Source organism: Sus scrofa, chromosome 6 (assembly GCF_000003025.6).
Source record: "Sus scrofa isolate TJ Tabasco breed Duroc chromosome 6, Sscrofa11.1, whole genome shotgun sequence".
NCBI classification, from domain to species: domain Eukaryota; kingdom Metazoa; phylum Chordata; class Mammalia; order Artiodactyla; family Suidae; genus Sus; species Sus scrofa.
Window position 1 is genome coordinate 19,508,245 of NC_010448.4, and position 21,202 is coordinate 19,529,446.

At 52.5% G+C, this 21,202-nt stretch overlaps 1 protein-coding gene across 2 annotated transcripts in view; it reads left to right on the top strand.

Moving 5' to 3' along the window:
• ADGRG1 (adhesion G protein-coupled receptor G1) overlaps positions 15,374-21,202 on the top strand; it is a 47,274-nt gene continuing 41,445 nt past the window's right edge. The window contains exon 1 of one of the 2 annotated variants that reach the window (XM_021093332.1): positions 15,374-15,420. In XM_021093332.1, the coding sequence (XP_020948991.1) occupies positions 15,380-15,420 (41 nt within the window). In that variant the 5' untranslated portion in view covers positions 15,374-15,379. Of the gene's footprint in view, positions 15,421-19,643; positions 19,870-21,202 lie in introns of those variants that run through there. The other variant, XM_021093328.1, reaches the window with a different exon arrangement.

The following is a 21,202-nucleotide window of genomic DNA, read 5'->3' on the forward strand; positions in this document are numbered from 1 at the left end:
GTGGGAGGCATCTGCCAATGCCCTTCGTACAGAAGTGGCTTTGGTGATTCTCTTATTTTGCTTACCCCTCTGGGGTTGGATTCTCTCCTCACATTTAGCCAGAGCTGCTGCCCCCTGATCTTTCTGGCTCTTCAATTAAATTTTTTTACTCAGCATTTTAAACTGTGTTCAGAGGGAAAAGGAAGTCTACCGTCCCTGGAAACAAATCTCTTAAGATCAGTTTGAGTGTGAGAGGCTGAGGGGATGTTTTGTGTTGAGATGCGTAAAAGAAAATCTTGGCGTTCCCGTTGTGGCTTAGTGGTTAATGAACCTGACTAGTATTCATGAAGATGCGGGTTCGATCCCTGGCCTCCCTCTGTGCGTCAAGTATCTGGCGTTGCCGTGAGCTGTGGTGTAGGTTGCAGACGCAGCTGGGATCCCGTGTTGCTGTGGCTCTGGCCGGCAGCCACAGCTCCAATTGGACCCCTAGCTAGCCTGGAAACCTCCATATGCCAAGGGTGTGGCCCTAAAAAGACAAAAAAGAAAAAAAAATCTTCTCTTTATAGTGCCAGTCTCTACATATATCCAGCCTACACCTTGTCACCCCTCGGGTGTCCCATTGCCAGGATGCTGCGTCCCCTGAGAGGGTGTGAACAGAAGGAAGTTAGAGATGGCTGGCTGAGCTCAGCGAAAGATCAGATGCTTTTCCTTCCTAGGGGAGGCAGGAAGGTGGAGCCTGACTCCCCACCTCCTGGCACACCTCCCAGTGACCTCACCTAGGTCCACTTGTCCCTGAACTGCTGCGCTAAGAACCTCCTGCGTCCTACTGGAGGGGATGCTTGGTGAAAAGGGTGCAGTGCTGTGGGTTGATGAGAGCACTGGCTGCCCAGAAATCACAGCTCCCTCATGTACAAGTTACATAACCTCAGGAAGTTACCTCACCTCTCCTGGTCTCAGTTTACAGATCTGCAATATGGGCTGATTATAAGATTAACTAGCTTATAGAGTTGATAGAATAAACTAGTTAACAATGGTGATGGAACTATAAAATCTTTTTCAAAATGGGCTGATAGGAGTTCCCTGGTGGCTCCGTGGGGTAAGAACCTAGTGTTGTCACTGCTGTGGCTTGGGTTGCTGCTGTGGCATGAGTTTGATCCCTGGCCCAGGAACGTCCACATGCCATGGATGTGGCCAAAAAAAGACAAAAAAATAAATAAAAAGGGATGATAAAAACTATCTCACACACTTCTCCAGGTCAACTGAAATCATAGACCCATTATGACTATTGCATTTGCTCTTTGAATCTCATGCAACTCTTCATTTTTGAGATGAGAGGCTGAGACCCAGAGAAGGCAGGGATTCCATCAAAGCCTCCCAGCCGGCCACTGGCTCCCTGACCTGAGAAGGGGTATGCCAGGGTCCCGGCCCCAGGTCTGCCACCACTGACTCCTGTGTGACGGTGGCCTCATCTGTTCCCTCTCTGGGCCTTGGTTTGTCTCTCTGCCTGCCTCCTGCTCCGTCTGACTGGTGGGGGGGCAGTGTTCTGACCAAGGTTTTGTAATGGGATGTTTGGGGGTTTTAGTTGTTAAGTCACGTAAGGACCCAGAAGGGCCGGGCAGGGGTGCAGCAGTGGTGACTTGAGGCTGCCTTCCAGGAACCCACGCACTTGAGAACTTGCAGCCTCAAACCAACTGCTTGTACCGCCCATAGCACTTAAGGAGGTGTTAGCCAACAGCGGCGACTTGGTAGGTAGCTTCTCACGGAGGGGGGTGGGAATGACAGTGAGGGGGTGGCCTCAGACAGGCACAACGCCTCTATTCAGACTCACCTTCCCTGAGCTGAGGCAGGACACCTGGGCTCTGGCTTCCGATTCTGTTTCGAGCCAGCCCCCGCCCCTTTCTGGGCCTTAGTCCCCAGTCAAAGAAATGGGACCAGAGACAGCATAGATAAGTCTCGAGAGTCCCATGTGACCTGCCCATCAGGCAAAGGTGTGACTGTGCATCCTGGTGTGTGGACAGGAGAACCTCCACCTGCCCCTGCACAGGGGAAAGGCAGCGCTGAGTGGGGATACGGAACCGCTGCCCGGACTGCCTTATTGTCGGACCTTGCTGAGCCTCAGTGCTCCCTACCTGCGCAAGGGGAGAGCAGGGGCCTCCAGCACAGCAGGGCTGGGAGGATCCCCTGAGATGATCCCAGGGCCCGGCCCAGCTGTCAGAACAAAAAGCAACTCCCATTCACCAAGGCCGCCTCCCACCCGGCCTCCACTCCCAGAGGAAGCCAAGACCTCGGAAGAGGCCTTGGCTGTGATGGTTCCAGAGCAGGTGCCTCAACCCCCCCTCCTGTGGCCGGGGCTCTCACACACCCATATCCTGTCCTGCCTCCAGGCCAACCCCCAAATTATCATTTAGTTTGGACCACCAGCTTGCAGGCGGTTAATTGCGCCCATCAGGAAACAGGAAGAACTATAATGAGCAATTCATTAATAAAACTGGTGACTGCCCGAGCTAATGCTTTCGGGGAGAACTGATTTCATTAGCCACTTGGTCCCTCTGGCAAAGGCTGAGATCTGCGGCTCGCATCCTCCAGGATCCTAGGGGACATAAGCTACCGCTGATTCTCCTTGTGCAGAGAGCCAGCTCTGTGCCAAGCAGTGCGCTTGGCAAAGCCCACCAGATGCGGTCCTTACAGTGTGATGTTCTCATTATGCCTGTTTCGTAGGTGGGAAATTGACACTCAGAAAGATTACTCTCTTCCCAAGGACACGTAACTAAGTACAAATTGGTTCCAGTCTGTGACTCCAAAGGTGTTTTCTCCTTGCGCGACCCCCTCAAATACATGGTTCTTTTTATGGATGGGAGGTCCCAGAGTCTGTGAGCTAAGAAACTGTTGCCTGACTCCCTCCTAGGCTTGTGGGGGTTTGAAGGGGATAATGCGTGGACTCAACGTCGGTTCCTAAAGCAACCCCACTGTTTTAGTGAAAAAAGGAATCCCTCAGGTGTTAGACACACTGAGGCTGGCTTGTCCCCTCCAGCCACTCTCCTGCCGCTCAAGCCACTGGCCTCCATCTTCAAGTTCCAGAGTCTTCCTCTGCTGCTCACTTAGCTCTTGCCTGTCCGTGGCTCTCTCCACGAGAGACAGCATGAATGTGATTTTAGATGGCACGGGGAGATTGGTTTTTAATTTCAGTCTCATGAATAGCTTTTCATTAATTATGGCCTGTGACTGTGGACCTTTAACACAGAATGTTGTGTTTTCTTTAAAAAGCAATCATTCTGAATTCAGTTTATGAAGGCTCATAGAGGAGTTCCCGTTGTGGCTTAGCAGTAATGAACCCAACTCATATCCATGAGGTTGTGGATTCGATCCCTGGCCTTGCTCAGTGGGTTGAAGATCCAGCGTTGCTGTGAGCTGTGGTGTAGGTTCCAGACGCAGCTCAGATCCTGCGTGGCTGTGGTGTAGGCTGGCAGCAGTAGATCCAATTTGACCCCTAGCCTGGGAACCTCCATGTGCTGTGGGTATGGCGCTAAAAAGCGAAAAAAAAAAAAGGTTCATAGATCTAAAAGACAATATTAAGTAAAAATTTGGCAGCTTCAATTTCTAGATGTGGGAAAATTGTGGGAACAGACTTGGGGAGATGTGGCCCAGGTGACCCCGCCCCCACTCTTCTTCACCAAACAGGTTCCAAGAAGGTGTTTTTCAGCCTCAAGAGAGCAGTTCTTTCCTGGAGGGGAAGCTGGCTTCCTCCTCAGCCAACAGGCTCATGCCACAGCGGGTTATTTATTTCTCCAAAAGTGTTATCAGGGTACCCCATGCACACAGTAGAATCATGGTTGCCTGGGATGGGAGTGGAGGGGATGTGGACTGCAAAGGGGCATCTTTCTGGACAGATGAAAATGCTCTGTATCTCGATTGGGGCATTTGTTACATGAGCATGCACATTTGTCAAGTCTTGTGTACTTAAAATGTGGAAAGGTGATTGCAGGTAGCTAAAGCCCATCTGAGAACAAAGTAAAACCCAAAGCCATAAATATTCATGTCTGTTGAGAGGCAGGCAGATTCACCGCTAAGTTCTAAATTCTGAGACCTGTGCTTTGCTGCATGATGGCATATGCTGGTCTCATTTAGCTGTCATTTCAATTACTCCCAGAGTCAAGATTTACAGAGATTTGCCATGTGCCACTCACAACAAGGATGCTCAAAATGTCAGAGAGTTACCTTTGGCAAAAGGACATCACAAGTCAGCTGGGAAAGGATGGATCAATCCATAAATGTTGTTGGGATGACTGGCTCTCCATTTAGAAGGAAATAAAAATCAGATCCCTACCTCACACCACATGTACATGTATAAACCCTCTGGATGGATTAAATGCTAAGCAAAAACTGGAAAAGTACTAAAATCGAGAAGAATATTTTAAATAAATTCCAACCAGAAGCAGCCAAGACATGAAGGCCAAAATTCATAAAGGAATGTTATGTTTGATTACATAATAATGTCAAATTTTCTATGACCAAAGACCCCAAGACAGAGCAGACCACTGGGAAATATTGCCACACATGTAGTAAAGAATTAAAATTTTTAATATGGGGGTTCCCGTCGTGGCTCATGGGAAACGAATCTGACAAGTATCTATGAGGAGGCAGGTTCCATTCCTGGCCTCGCTCAGTGAGTTAAGGATCTGGCGTTGGTGTGAGCTGTGGTGTAGGTCGCAGATGTGGCTCAGATCTGGCGTGGCGGTGGCTGTGGTGTAGGCCGGCAACTACAGCTCCGATTCAACCCCTAGCCTGGGAACTTCCATATGTCATGGGTGCGGCCCTAAAAAGACAAAAAGAAAGATTTTTAATGTGAAAAGAGGTCTTATAAATCAGTAAGAAAATAAATCAGTGACAAAAGCCCAATGAAAAAATGGGTGAAGGATATCTACATTTGTTTTATACAAACACATAAAAATGGAAAATGACAAAAGCTGTTCAGTCTCCTTCACAGGTATAAATAGGCACCTTAAAACAATGACATCAGCCCGCTCCAGATTGGCATAAAAACACACTGGGATACATAACTGTGAGACAGTATTACTATCAGTACTTTCCAAATAGGAAGAATGAAATAGAACTCTAGGTACTGAACTGGAATGATACCCATTATATCTTAGCAAGAGAAAAGAAAGCAAGTTATGCAAAAACTATGTATAGCATCATAATCCTATTTTGGTAAGCCAATTGCCTATTTGAGTTATAGATATAACAGTATCTCAAAATTATATATGCCAGCAGCATGGAATTTGTATTATTTCCTTTCAGCAGATGAGGACATTGAGGCCCAGAGTGGTTGAGTAACTTGCCCAAGGTGGCACAGCTGGTCAGTTGCCGAGCAGGAATTTGAACGCTAGCAGCCTGATTCCATAACTCAAGTACTTGATCATTTTTTTTGGTCCTGCAGGCTCTGAATACTTCTGTTTAGAGTGGTGACCTCTCAAAACAACACTAGGATGGCCGAGTCACTTTTTAATAAATACTTTCAAGAAATAGACATTAAAAAGCACAAACTAGGAAATAGGACTTATCAGAAGTCCCAGTTTCCTGCCAACCCCCCTCCTCAGAGTCCACCATGTAACAGTTGTAATTCATGTGGTGGTTACATCCAGGGCAATAAATGACAGGCTTAATACTGTTATTTCTTGATTTATTAACCTTGGACATTATTTATTGACTGCGGCAAGCACTGGAAAAAAGAAAAAGCAGCTTATCTTTTTTTTTCCCCTCTTCCTGTTATGGTGCAGTTTGCTGCTCCGACTCTCTCGGCTGGACCCTGGGCTGAGCATTTCGTTTACCGTATTGTTGCTAAGACTAGGCCCACTGAGGCTCAGAATTGAAGGGGACTTGCCCAAGGTCACTGTGAGTCAGTGAAAGGGGGGGCATAGGACCCCTGGTCTGCACATCTCCAGGGCTGGGCTGTTTCTGTGACATTCTTTGGCCCACCCCAGGGGTGGCTGTGGCCATTCTGGCGTGCATGGGGACAAGGCTCTGGAAGGCAGAGGCCCCAGAGGGTCAAAGTCTGGGCCTGTCAGCGGTGGAGAATGAAACCCTCGCTGGCCAAACACCCAGAGGCTGCACCTGCTGCTCCACAAACATGCTTCTGAGCAGCAGGAGGCCTCCGGCCAGGCTCTGGAGGGCACGCAGCCAGGGCCATCCCACCCCAGCCATGCTGGGCCTCTGCCAGAGTGAGAGGGGCCGCCGCCGGGGGAAAGGCTGGGCCAGTGACTGAGGCCAGTGGAGAAACGGGCTGCTGATCCCCCAGACCCTTGGGAAGAAAACCCCACCTCCCCCTCCCTCACACTGAAGTCACCTGCTGAGAGAGGCTTGAAAAAAATGACCAGTGCTAGTGATTAGCAAAACCAGCTAACTCGGAAACTGCGGCAGGAAGCCTTGGGTCTAGATAGAGAGAAACCCAGAGAGGGCAGTTACTTGCCAGAGATCACACAGCTACTGTGGGAGACATACATAGGAGTCCAGTTTTGTTTGTTGGTTTGTTTGTTTTTGTTTTTTTGCTTTTTAAAGCTGCACCTGCAGCATATGGAGGTTCCCAGGCTAGGGGTCCCATTGGAGCTATAGCTGCTGGCCTACGCTACAGCCACAAAATGCCAGATTCGAGCCACGTCTTTGACCTACACCACAGCTCATGGCAACACCGGATCCTTAACCCACTGAGCAAGGCCAGGGATCGAACCTACAACCTCATGGTTCCTAGTCAGATTCATTTCTGCTGTGCCATGATGGGAACTCCAGGAGTCCAGTCTTGAGGTCTCTTCAGCCTGGAGAGAAGCAGGCTGAGAGGGGTCAACGAGGAAATGCAGGGCTGGGCAGAGAGGGGGGTGGCCTCGCAGCCCAGAGGAAGGGCAGGTAAAAGTGGTGGCTGGGCTGTGGCCAGGTCTGTGTGTTGTGGGAGTGGCCTTCCACGCAGGACTGGCATGGCAGAGATGGGAGGAGGAGGGCAGGGGTGGCCAAAGAGGGGGCCACATGGACTGTACTCCAGCTGAACTGAACTATCCTCAGCAAGAGCCGTGCGTGTCATGGTGGGTGGTGGGGGCTGTGCGCCTTCCAGGGATGCAGGTGGGCTTCTCTAGGTGGCTGGGCTCTGGGGGAGGGTGTAGAGGAGGCAGTGAGGATGGGTGGGGGATGGGGAAAATGGGACCCCACAGTTCCAAATCCCAGTGTCTCTTCCTCCTGAACTGCAGGACTCAGCACCCCAATCCCATCCGCTAGACAGCTCAGTGAACCCCTTCTGACTCACAGCAGCTGGGGCATCACGTGAGCAAATCCAGCAGCTGGGAGACCAGGACCCCAGGGACCAGGCAGATGGCAAGTGGGGGCAGGGCAGGGCTGGCACAGGGGGGCCTCTTGCATGGCATAGGGCTGGGGTCCTGGCTGGGCCCCAGCCTTCCCAGGCTGGCCCTCCACCTGTCTGGACCTCACACCCCATCAGGAGCTCCCTGAGGCCCCCGGGGCGCCCTGCAGGTTTGGGGGTCAGGCCAGGGCTGTCGGGGGAGAGCATTTTCTGACCCTGCCTGGGGCCTGCCCTGGCACAGGTGGGCTGAGACACCACACCACCCCCCCCGCTGCCCAGAACCCTCCAGCCCCCAATACTCTCTGGTTCCCTGGTGGTTCAGCTGAAGGACAGTCCGGGCCCCTCCCTGCCCTCGGACCCCGCCAGGCCCTGGGCTCAGCGCTTTGCACGCACTTCTCTTCCTGCGAGGCACGAGCTCCCGCTGTGCCCACGTTAGAGGTGAGGACACGGAGGCCCCGGAGGCTCACCCCAGAGGAGCTGCTTCTCTTGGGGGCTCTAGAGTGTGGGTTCCTGACCGTGGTGCTCCCCGCGTGTCCCCTCAGAGGGGAGGGGGCTCCGCAGCCGGGCCAGACGCTGTGCTGGGGGCCGGAGGACACGTGCCCTTGTCCTGAACCGCAGCCCGTGCTCCTCTGGGGGCCAGGACCCAGGAGAGAGCAGGGCCGCTTGCCTGGGGAGCATCCTGGCCTTGTTCCCCTCGGGCTGCGTGACCTGGGCGTCTGCGCCTGAGTTTCCTCATCTGGAAAAAGTGGAGCAAACAGGAGCTGCTGTGCACACACGGCTTGCGCAGTAGAGCCTTCCCGGCGGCCCATCTGGTGTCAACGTTGGCCTCTGCGATCTCCCAGGCAGACGAGTGCACTTGGCCACGGGGCCACGCTTAGCTGCCGGAAAACCTAGGAAGTGAGGTCTTTATTCTGAGGAGCTCTAAGCCCAGCTAAAAAGGTGAGGTTCTCGTCCAGTAGGAAGGGCGCATGGATGCTGGGGGCACCCAAAGGCTCGGACTTGGAGCCTGGAGGTTGTCAGTGGGAGGCCCCTGGGGCTATGTCTGGTCCAAAAGGCTTTGCCTCTCAAAGGGCTTTAAATGCATTTGAATTAATTCTCTCTCTCTCTCTTTTTTTTTTTTTTTGTCTTTTAAGGGCTGCACCTATGGCATATGGAGGTTCCCAGGCTAGGGGTCTAATCAGAGCTGTAGCTCTGGCCTAAACCACAGCCATAGCAATGCCAGATCCTAGCTGTGTCTGTGACCTACACCACAGCTCATGGCAACGCCAGATCCCCAACCCACTGAACAAGGCCAGGGATCGAACCTGCATCCTCATGGTTATTAGTCAGGTTCATTTCTGCTGAGCTACAATGGGAACTCACAATTTAGACTGTCTTGTAAAAATCAGCTCTCTGGCTTTTCTAGAAAAACTAAAGGATCGTGCCACACTGGACTCAAGTCTCTTCAAGTGACATTTGGCTGGAAATGGGCAGCCGTCCCCAAGGTGGCCTGTGCTCTCCAGTGCACCCCAGACTCCCCTAGTCTCATCATCTCCCACCCACTCCCACTTCCCCCCTGTTCTCACCAGCTTGGCCTGCCCAGCCCTGGCGGGCACAGCAGTTTATAATTCCTGCTCCAGTACAGCCATCAGTTTCCATAGACAATGAAACCGAGGCACAGAGAAAGGAAGGGGCTTGATCGAGGTCGCCCAGTGAGCCAAACTCGGCGTCAGCCTGCTTTCTGCCACTCCCGTCACCTGAGGATCAGCCAGGTGTCTTTGTGCCCAGGAGGAGGGGGCGGCTCAGTGATTAAGCCAGTGGGCCCTGGGGCCCAGCCGGCCTGGGTTCAAACCTTGGCTCTGTAACTTTCCGGGGCGAGTAACATCCTGCTCTCTGAGCCTGTGCTTTGTCTTGTTTTGACTTTGAGACGAAATGATAACAGAGCCGGCCTCAAAGAGTCAGTGGAGGATCAGAGTGGGGTGTGGGGCCATTGTCCCCTGACAGTGGGCCTCTCCCTACTTTAGGTACCACAAGCACCCCTCCCCAACCCCTCCCTGCTTAAGACATACATAACTAAAATTAGGACAGGAGCTCAGATACAAGAGAGAAGGCAGATTGGGAGGCTGTGGCTGCCCTGCAAGGACCAACTTTGCTCCCTTTGGGACCCTGGCAGCCCCACATTGCGGAGGCCTGTCTCTGCAAGGGCCAGTGAAAGCAGGATCTGTGTCAGTGCTGGAGGTAGCCCGAGTCTCTGGAAACAACAGACACCCTCTCTGACTCAGGAACTGTGCCCTCCTGCCTCTTATTTTCTCAACCGGAGCTGCCTGCTCAGGTTTTAGTTTAGTTTTTTTTTTTCTTTTTTTCTTTTTCTTCTGTACCCGAGGCACGTGGAAGTTCCAGGGCCAGGGATCGAACCCATGCCACAGCAGTGACCTGAGCCACAACAGTGACAACACTGGACCCTTAACTTGCGGAGCTCCAGGTTTTAGTTCTGACATGGGTTGGTGTAACCTCAGAGAAGTTGCATCTTCATCGGCTGTTCTAAAGATATATCTCCAGGAATGACACACTTTGGGGCCAGCCACAGCATCCGGGGAGCAGCCCCTCATCACACCCCCCACCACACTGTAACATTTGGTTTCAGGCTCTATTTATACACGTCCATGTATATAGAGACCCAAAGGTTTTGTTTTGTTTTTGTTTTTTTCCACGGGTTTTGTTTTGATTGTATTGTGCAAGTGGCTTTAGATCAGCCATAATGGAAATAATTCTAAAATGGAAAGACACCCCCACCATCCTTCCAACAGGCTCTGGTTCTTAATAGCTTTGCTTAAGTGCTTGCTGCATGTCAGGCGCTGTGCTTTCTGTGGTTGATTTTGCTGAAGCTGCACAACCACCCAAGGAAGTAGGAACAGGTTACAGATGGGTACACTGAGGCACGGAGCTGTTAGGTCGCCTCCCCAAGGTCACACAGCAAGTGCATGGTAGAGCTGGGATTGAACTGGCTTCAGTATCCCAGACTTACCCACCCCTTGGGTTACCTCTCATTTCTCTCCATCTCTGCCCCTTTTAGGCTGGACTCAGAGACACACATTGGACACCCCTGACTCTGTGAGCATTTCTTGTTTTTCTCTTTTTTTAAGGCTGCACCTGCAGCATCTGGACATTCCTGGGCTAGGGCTCACATTGGAGCCGCTGCAGCCGGTCTACACCTCAGTCACAGCGATATGGGATCGGAGCCATAACTTCGACCTACCTGCCATAGCTCGTTGCAATGCTGGATCCTCAACCCACTGAGCGAGGCTGGGGATCGAACCTGCCTCTTCACTTACACTATGTCAGGTTCTTCACTCTCTGAGCTACAAGAACTCCCCCCAAATCTGCATTCCTTTTCTTTTTCTTCTTTTTTTTAGGCTGCCCTGTGGCATATGGATTTCTCGAGCCACAGTTGCGATCGACACCATGCCGGATCCTTAACCCACTATGCTGGGGTCAGGGATCAAACCTGCGTCCCGGTGCTCCAGAGATGCTGCTGATCCCATTGCACCACAGTGGGAAATTGCCCGTCATTTCTGAATAGCCCCTGGGTACCAGCCCTGCCTCACAGCAGAGAAACAAGTCCCTGGGACACATGGAGATGTCACCTTTGTTTTCTGCTTATCTTCACTGAATATAGTATTTTCTTTTCTTTTTTCTTTCTTTTTTTTTTTTTTTTTTTTTTTTTTGTCTTTTTGCTATTTCTTTGGGCCGCTCCTGCGGCATATGGAGGTTCCCAGGCTAGGGGTCCAGTCGGAGCTGTAGCCACCAGCCTACGCCAGAGCCACAGCAACTCGGGATCCAAGCCGCGTCTGCAACCTACACCACAGCTCACGGCAACGCCGGATCGTTAACCCACTGAGCAAGGGCAGGAATCGAATCCGCAACCTCATGGTTCCTAGTCGGATTCGTTAACCACTGCGCCACGACGGGAACTCCTGAATATAGTATTTTCTAAATGCTGTACCCACAGCGTATGGAAGTTCCCAGGCCAGAGATTAAATGTGAGCTGCAGCTGGCTGCAATGCCGGATCCTTTAACCCACTCCACTGGGTCTGGGATTGAACCTGCACCTCCAGCAGTGACTGAGGCTGCTATAGTCAGATTCTTAACCCACTGCACCACAGCGGGAACTCCTGAATATAGTACTTACGAGTCTGGCTCACAAGTGCTGGTTTTTGGTTGTTAAACACAGACACAATTGAGAATTAAATCACATAAACTTAAATTATATTAAAATGGTAACAAATACTTAGAATAGACTACTTTATAATTATTGTGAGTTCCCATTGTGGCTCAGTGGGTTAAAAATGCAACAATGTGTTTGTGAGGATTCTGATTCCATCCCTGGCCTCACTCAGAGGGTGAAGGATCGGGTGTTGCCACAAGCTGTGGTGTAGGTTGCACATGCGACTTGGGTCCAGTGTTAGTACAGCTGTGGTGTAGGCCAGCAGCTGTAGCTCTGATTCAACCCCAAGCCTGGAAACTTCCATATGCCATGGGTGTGGCCCTAAAAAGCAAAAGCAAAACAAAACAAAAAACCAATCCCCAAAAACCCCATGAAGGCAGAGAGCAGGGTGATGCTTCTGTAAACCAAGGAGCACCAAAGATGGCCAGGGAACCCCCAGAAGCTGGGAGAGAGGCATAGAACAGGTGCCCTGTCACAGCCGCCAGAGGAACCAGCCCTGCTGACACCTTGATCTTGGACTTCCAGCTTCCAGAACTGTGAGACAAGACATTTCTCTGTTTAAGCCGCCCAGTCTCTGGTACTTTGTTAGGGGAGCCCTGGCAAATGCTCTTGGGGTCATTTGACACCCATCAAATCGGTAGCAGAAAGGCTATAGAATGGTGAGTGGCCGTACATCTTTCCGTCCATTCCGTGTATATATGGAAATTGTCCATGGTGGGAGTATTTACACCACAGGAATCTGCAGATGCTACAAATCAGGCCTTGGTTTATCATTTTGTTGATTGTCTGGATAGACTCAAGGAAGTGGTGGGGATACTGTTAGAAAGGCACATTCAACCCAGTGTGTCACGGCTGTGGTCATTGCATCGTGAATAGCACAAAACAATGGAAAACTGTTATCCCATTCAGCAGTGTATTCAAAAGCTACTGAGTCAGCAGGGATTCCAGGATTTGAGGACTATTCTCCAATTCAGCAAAAAATCGCTCCTGCATCGACAAACAAGTGAAGTTCCAACATGTCCTTATTGTTTCACTTTTGTCTTGTTGACGTAAATCAAAATATCCATATCATATTATTCATGTTCCAGTGATAGGCAGAGGGCTAGGTGTTACCATTTTGCAGCTCGCTCCTGGTGACCGGTGGGGGAGGCCAGTTCTGGACCCAAGGCTGCGGAGGGCTAATGGGTAGATGGACAGACAGTCTGCCTGAGGGATGGACAGATTCTAGCTCTGCAGGAATGAGCTGCTGGGGGCGGACCAGAGTCAGTGTCTCCCTCCTGGATGGAATGGGAGGCCGCCCCACTCTCTGCCCTGGGGGACTTCTGCAGGGTTCCTTCTTGGTGCCCAGTTTACCTCTGTTAGGACACTTGTCCTAGCCTTGGCCAAATAACCTTGACCTGGTCGGGGCAGAGCTCGTCCTTCAGCTACTCTCCGTGAAATGTGAATCAATGCCCTCACCCCGGCCCCCCATTTACATCCATCCATGGCTTCCCACTGCCTTGGGACCAAGGTCGCACCTCCCTCTCTGTCTTCACAGCCCTGCTCTTTGGCCTCATCTCTCTTGTCCTCGTGCTCCAGCCCTGCTTACCAGCTGCCTGTTTCCCCTACACTCTGAGCTCCTTCCCCACTCTGAGCCTTTGCACATGCTGTTCCTTCTGCTGGTATTCTATACCCTAGGACCACTCTTCCCAAAGCTGGCTCTTCCTCATCCATCAAGACCTTGTTACAAGTGTCACCTCCTCCAAGAAGCCTTCCCTGATTACCTGGCCAAAGGCGGGTTCCTTGTTGCATGCCATCTCTGCCCTTATGTTTTTTGAATTGTTTTCTTCATTGCCCTTAGATTACATGTAATTATTTGTCTTCATATGTATTGAATTACTCAATTCGTTAATTACTTCATTGAATTTTTGTATCTCTCACTCTATCAAGCTATAAACTCCATGAAGGTAGGGTGGGTGTCTGTCTTATGTCCACAGAGCCCAGCATGAAGCCTTGTACTTAGTGGGCACTCGGAAATGTTTGTTGAATGAATGAATGAAATCCATTTACTGAAAAGCTGCCTCAAAGAGGCAAATCATGGTCCAACGCAGATACAGGTGCAAATTGCTGGCTTGGGCACTTATTGGCAATATGTTCTGGGGTGGGTTACGAAATTGCTTTGGCCTCAGTCCTCTCGTCCAATATTAGCAGCCCTCCATAGGACTGGCATGGGGATTAAATGAATCCTAAACTGTGCAGAGTTTAAGGGAAGGGCCTGGCACAGAGAGGTGCTCAGGGGAGTTGGATTTCTTTTTCTTCTTCTTTTTTTGCTTTTTAGGGCTGCACCTGTGGCATATGGAGTTTCCCAGGCTAGGGGCAAAATCAGAGCTACAGCTGCCAGCCTATGTATGCCAGAGCCATAGTAATGCCAGATTTGAGCCACGTCTTCGACTTATACCACAGCTTACGGCAACGCCGGATCCTTAACCCACTGAGTGAGGCCAGGGATTGAACTGGCAACCCATGGTTCCTAGTTGGAATTGTTTCCACTGCGCCATGATGGGAACTCTGAATATTTGTATTCTTGTAATTAAAGTGCTGCAGAACTCGTGAGGTGTTGAGGCTTAGGTCAGGCTGCCCCAAACATGCCATAATGGCATATTGATCATTAATTTTTTTTTTTTTTTTTACAGCTGTACTTGCAGCATATGGAAGTTCCTGGGCCGGGTACTGAATTGGAGCTGCGCTTGAGGTCTATGCCACAGCCACAGCAAAGGCAACACCGGATCTGAGCCACATCTTTGACCTACACTGCACCTGGTGGCAATGCTGAATCCTTAACCCACCGGGCGAGGCCAGGGATCGAACCTGCATCCTTAGAGAATACATCCGACCTTTACTTGCTGAGTCACACTGGGAACTCCCATATTGATTACTTTGAATTGGAGTTGCTTGAGAAGAAGCTGATGCAAGAAGGAAGTTCTGACCCTCCCCTGTCCCCCTGAAAGCAGGAAACAAATCTCTCATGAGAAAGATGCCCTTTCTGCATCTGGAGGTGGGAGGACACTCCTTTCACCAGAGAGGGAGAATTCAGGGCCAAGAAGTCTGTGTAAACAAACATCGTTTCTTTTTTAATTCACCGCCCCAAGTGCACACTCTGTTCAGATTCTTCCCTAATTAAGCCCCAGAGCCTAAGATTCTTTGTCCTGTAAATTCCTCATCCATGTATTGCTTCTCTGTCTAAATATATAAAAGCTGCCTGCTCTGGTCACTTCTTGGGGCCCATTTCTGAGACTTTCCTGCACATAAATTGAAACTTGTTTCTTGTTCTCCTATTAACCTATCTTGGGGCAGTTTTATTATTAGTCCAGCCACATGCGGGGTGGAGGGGAAATGACCCCTTCCCCAACACAGGTGCCAAGGCTGACTTCTCGCAGGGAAGGATGGGATAACTCTAAGAGGGCTTCTTGGAAGAGGGGGCGTCTGAACTGGGCTGTAAATGTGGGTGGGTCGGATTTGTCTGGGCGGAGATGGGGTTGGGGAGATCAGGAGAGATGAGGGACCGGTGGGCAGGTCAGGGTTGCATGGGGCTGTGATGAGCTGCCCTCCAGACTTGTCCCAAAGACGGGCCTGGCATGAGCTGTCCTGTTCTAGGCCTGTGACTTCTGCCCCCGCCGTCTTGACAACTGGTTTGTACCCATTTCCTGTGTCTGGTTGTTACACAGGGTGTGCTGACTCTGAGAAAATGTGGGGAGGCAGGCTGAACATGCCCCGACAGGAGGTGACTCAATGGCCTCATCTTGACACAGGGCCACCCCAGAGAGCCCCCGTGGGACTGTACCAGGACGGCTATTGCGGGTCACAGAATGCCAAGGATGTCAAGGATGTGGCCTGATACTGCTGACACGCGTGGGCTGTAAGCGAATTTTTTTCTCTGGGTTGCCCTCGGTCTCATCTGTTAGATGGGGACAGATGCTCATCAGGGTTGCTGGGATGGTGAAATGAGGTTTTTTTCTCTAATTGAGGTAGAGTTAATTTGCAATGTGTTAGTTTCAAGAGTACAGCAAAGTGATTCAGTTACACATACATATACATATATTTTTCAGATTCTTTTCCATTATAGCTTACTACAAGATACTGAGTATAATTCCCTGTGCTATCCAGTAGGCCCTTGTTGATTTTATTTTATTTGCTTTTTTTTTTCTTTTTGTAGGGGGCCACGCTAGTGGCATATGGAGGTTCCCAGGGGTCCAATCGGAACCGCAACTGCCAGCCTACACCACAGCCACAGTATCAAGGGATCCAAGCTGAGTCTGTGACCTACATACACCAAAGCTCGTGATAACGCTAGATCCTTAACCCACTGAGCGAGGCCAGGGATTGAACCCACATCCTCGTGGATGCTAGTTGGGTTTGTAACCCACTGAACCACAATGGAAACGCCTACCTGTTTTATATACAACGGTGTGTAAATGTTGATCCCAAACTTCTCATTTCTCTCTCCCCACCACTGTCATCCCCTTTGGTAACCTTAAGTTTTGTTTTTCTATGTCTGTGTGTCTATTTCTGTCCTGTAAATAAGTTCATTCATATCAATTTTTTTAGATGCCACAAGTGGTATCATATTATGCTTGTCTTTCTCTTCATTTTGTTTGATAAACTTTAGGTGCACCCATGTTGCTGCAAATGGCATTATTTTGTTCTTTTTTAAGGCTAATATCCCATTGTACGTATGTACCACATCTTCTTTATTCATTTCTCTGCCACTGGCACTTAGGTGCCTTCCATGTCTTGGCTCTCATGACTAGTGCTGCTCTGAACACTGGGCTGCATATATCTTTTTCAATTAGAGTTTTCTCTGGAGAGATTCCCAGGAGTGGGAGTGTAGGATCGTATGGTAGTTCTGTTTTTAGTTTTTTAAGGACCTGCCATACTGGTCTCCACAGTGGCTGTGCCAATCTACATTCCCACCAACAGGTGAAATGAGCTTTTTGGTTGGCACTGTGGTTTCAGAGTGGCTCACGGCCCCAAGTCTCCTCGGGCGATTCATTTGAAAACCCTGCGGGATGGGTCCTCTTATTATTCCCATTGCACAATGGGAACACTGAGGCCTGAAGAAGGGCCCTGACCTGCTCACAACCACAGAGTCAGTGAGCAGCAGATGCAGGACTGGGCTCGGGCCTCCTGGTCCTCAGATGGTGTGTGGATGGGTAAGCAGGTACAGGCAGAACCTAGAGGGCGTGTGGCTGGGGCTGCCGATGCTGGGGAATGAACTCCTCACTAGAAGCAGAGCAATGCCCTTGGCTGGCCCTCCGCTCATCCCCGCATAGCCACAGGTGCTGGCCGGGGAGAGCACCTTCCTCCGGGTGTGGCCCAAGAGGAGGAAGCCGCCAACTCCGTGTGATACCGAGGCAACACTGAAGGCCAGAAGCAGCTTGACAAGATCAGGAACTTAAATTTCCTCCGCATTTGGCCGTGGCAAACATTGACGGAGCCTGCACCACGTGCCAGCCGCTGTTGGAAGCACTTAGCATTTTCGCATTTAATCCTCACACCGTGATGCCTCCATGCTGCTCCCACCCCCATTTTGCAGAAAAGCAAACCAGGGCTGAGGGAGGCAAGCTGGCCGGGGGAGCTGGGATGCCCGACCCAGGCAGTGGTCTGGAGCCCACGTCCCATCACAGTGCTGCTGCCTGCCCTTCGGTGTTTGTTTCTGAAAACAGGAGGCAGGTTGTTGCAGCAACTCCTTGAACCCCAGAGTTACTCTGCCAATATCAATTTAGTGAACAAATACTTGAGCTAGTAAAAAATGGCTCATGGGAATTCACCTGTGAGTAGAAAATGATTTTAGGCACCATTAAAGTCCTCCCCACAGATGTGGCAGGTGTCTTCTTTGCAGCACTCCAGCTGAGCACTTCCTTGGTTTCCCCTGGAAATGGGGAGCTCACTCCCTGACTGCGTGGGCAGCACTAGCTCTCAGAAGGGGCTTGAAGACTGAGGTTGAGGTGCGGCTAGAGCGTGAGATGTCACAGCTGGGGAGAGCTTCCCACCCCTACCCCCTTCTTGCTTACCCTGGCCAGGAAGGGGTCTGCATTTCCTGTGGGTCCCTTCTGAGAGGGGGTGGGTGAGCAGAGGGAGGCTGGGCTCACCGGGGTCAGATAAGGGCCCCAGTCCCGGCTCAGACTGCCTGGGTGTGACCTCGGATGTGTTATTGAACACTCCCCCCATGCAACCCCAACTTTATCTGTAAGACCCACATGAAAAAGTGGCTCCTGCCTCAGAGGGTGTAGGGAGGAGCTGATGGGACAATCCACAGGTCCTGGATGGCGGGGGGCGGGGGGCGGGCTCCTAGAGCCCAAGCCCTCAGCCCCACAGATGCTCCCCAGACACCTGCTCAGGCGGGGCACTTTCCTTCTCCTCCTTTCGCCTCTGGAAGGCAAGCAGGGCGAAGGCCTGGGTTTTTATTTCATCGATGAGCCAAGGTCCAGATCTTAAGCCACCTCTCCAGGTGCACCCAGCCAGTGAGGGCCCCGCCCAGGGCTGCAGCCTTCTTAGCCACTTGTCCTGCCTCCTGTCCATCCATTATCCATTTTTCCTCCCCACATTTTTTTTTTCCCTCAGCCACCAGCCACCCAGAATTTCTCTGTGCCGGGCCCTGTGCTAGGGCGTGGGTTGGGCGATCAGGCAGGGCACACAGGCAAGGAAAGAAACGAGTCTGACCCTGGGCGGATAGACCCCAGGTGAGAGGCAACCCAGGGGGCCGTGGGAGTCACAGTGAGTGGGGGGAGGTGAGGGAAGGCTCAGTGCCTCGCCCGGGCCCGCAGCTGCTCCTCATACACTTTTTCAAATGAATGAAAAACTGCCTGGGGAGTTCCCGTCGTGGCGCAGTGGTTAACGAATCCGACTAGGAACCATGAGGTTGCGGGTTCGGTCCCTGCCCTTGCTTAGTGGGTTAATGATCCGGCGTTGCCGTGAGCTGTGGTGTAGGTTGCAGACTCGGCTCGGATCCTGCGTTGCTGTGGCTCTGGCGTAGGCCGGTGGCTACAGCTCTGATTCCACCCCTAGCCTGGGAACCTCCATATGCCGCGGGAGCGGCCCAAGAAATAGCAACAACAATAACAACAACAACAACAACAACAAAAAAAGACAAAAGACAAAAACAAAAACAAAAACAAAAAAAAAAAAAAAAAAAAGAAAAACTGCCTGGATGGCTTCGTGGAAGTGGTCGTGGCTCGGTTCTCAGTGCTGTGGACACTGGGGTGGGAGTCAGAGCTACCTGGGGGAGTGGGTGCCTGGAGTGAGGACTTCCAACAGCTCCCTAGGCGTTCTATTGTGGCTCAGCAGGTTACCAACCCGACTAGTGTCCATGAGGACGCAGGTTCGATTCCTGGCCTCACTCAGTGGGTTAAGGATCCAGTGTTGCCATGAGCTGTGGTATTAGCTCTGTAGGTTGCAGACGAGGTTGTGGTGTAGGCTGGCAGCTGCAGCTCCGTTCTACCTCTGATTCCACCCCTAGCCTGGGAACTTCCATATGCCTCACCAGCAGCGCAACAAAGCAAAAAAAGAAAAGAAATAAAAGCTCCCCAGGAGAACTGCTGGTCTCAAGGGCCTGAAGGGTGGTGCCAGACAAGCCAGCAGGGCTGGGGGGTGAATGGTCCAGGAGGCGGCTGGGAGGGGTGTGCCCAGGGCCTCTGTGGGGGACTTGTGGGTGAAACAGAACCTGTCTCTCCCCTTTGCACCCCCGGGAGACCTGGAGCAGCTGCCCCCCATCCCTCCCCGGGAAGAAGCTCCCATCCTCGCCCCTCGCAGTGTGTCAGCTCCCCCTCTGTGCCCTGCATGAGATAGAACATTCTGAAATCAGGGACCAGGCCTCTCTATCCCACTGCGCCCCACCCTGGCCTCCTGCCTCCGGGCACCTGCTGGTTGTTGGCGGGTTTGTATTGCAGGCAGGTGGGTCTGGGCCCAGGCTTCACGTGGAGCCTGAGCTGAGTGAAGAGGCAGGTGGCAACTCGCAGGATTGGTAATTACATATGGTGGTGGTGAGGGTGGCAATGCCGGGGAGGGGGGCCCTAAGGGGCCACGGGTGGGCCAGAGGTCCCTGGATGGAGGTGCTGCAAGACCCTGAAGGGCTGAGGTGAGGGGTGGGGGGCATTCAGCACCCAAGGGTCCAGGCCAGCCTCTGCAGGGAAACCCAGGAATGAGCGAGGGAGGCGGCAACAGTGGAGCCACCGGAAATGGGGCAAGACGGGCAGGCGGAGCCACACACCTGCCGCACCTGCCCGGACAAGCACAGGCTGGGTGTCTGTGAGCCCCAGGAGGAGCTGGAAGGGGAGGAGGCAGCACAGAGTCCTGCCCAGACCCGGAGGTAAGAAGCTGCTTTCCGGGGAGGGCCGGGGTGGGAGAGCGTGGGGGAGTGTGGTTCCCAGCCTGCCCCACTTGACCTTGGCCGCCCCCTAGGTCTAGCTCCATGCCCAAGGGCATGTGTGAGGCCTGGCCCCCGGTCTGCTCAGGGTTCTGGGCTGTCCTGGGGTTACCCCTTGCCGCTCTGAGTGTGGGAGCCCGTGCTCACGTGGTGGGTGTCTCGGCCCAGGGACTTTGGCAGGGCGTGAGCTCTGCTCCCCGTGCTCTGGTGAAGACGCTGCTGCAGAAGGTTGAGGGCCAAGGGGAGGTCGCACACCGGGGTGCCTGAGTGGGGGCAGGAGGCATGCACCCAGCGCCTCTCCGGCTTTCTCTCCCAGTGCCCAGAGCTGTGTCCACTAGGGATCCCGGTGGGAAACCGGTTTGGGAGCTGGTTGGTCCAGGTTGTTTGCCTTTTGACAGGGAAGCGGGGGGTGGGGGTGGGTAGGCAGGCTCCCCAGGACAGGGAGTGAGCCCGCCCCTCCGGCCAGTACCGGGTCCTTCAGCCTCTCTCCAGCCCCCCTCACCAGGCTGCTCAGCCTTCGATGCCTCGGCTGCCAGAGGCAGGAGGTCAAAGTCAGTCTGTTCCCCGAGGCCGCTTGCCTGCCCTGGGCCAGGCCTCTGTGTCGAGTCTCCTAGATGGTGGCCCAGGCCATGCCAGGCCGGGGAAGCCGTCCCATCAGTGCCTCCTGTGGGACTTGGGCCAGGCTTCCTTCTCTGGGCTGTTTCCCTACCTACCTCGAGGGAGGTGGCCAGGAGCAGAGATCTGAAAACAAAGACGGGCGCAGCCCCACCTTCGCTCCCTGGCACCTAGCTTCCTGGCCCCACACGGCAGCCACACAGAGGTGGGTAGCTGGAGCTGGGAGGGGGCCTGGCACCCGGCCAGCTCTGCCCCAACTACCTCGGTTCCCCAGGGTGTGTGGGTAGCCTAATGGGCCCCCCATGTTCCTTCGGTTAATTAGGCTGCCCCTGCTAATGAATGTCTGTCATCTTTGCCCCATTACGCCTCCTGAGCCATCTGTGCCCCAGCACTTACGGGGAGACCCTGGGGGCTCCCTGGCTGCCAGGGCAGAGGCACAGGCAGGAAGCCGTGCTCCTGGGAGGCGTTGAGGTTGTCTCCCTGGGGCGAGGCTGGCCTTTCCATAAAGTACACCTGGTTCCTTACTTACCGAAAGAGAAGTGATGGCAGCCCCGCTTTCCAGGTGAGGACACTGAGGCTGCCCCTTAGGACCCCCAGGTGCATCTCCTGCAGCGAACACCGTCACACAGTTCTGTGCTGGGCACACCTGGGCGCGCGTTCA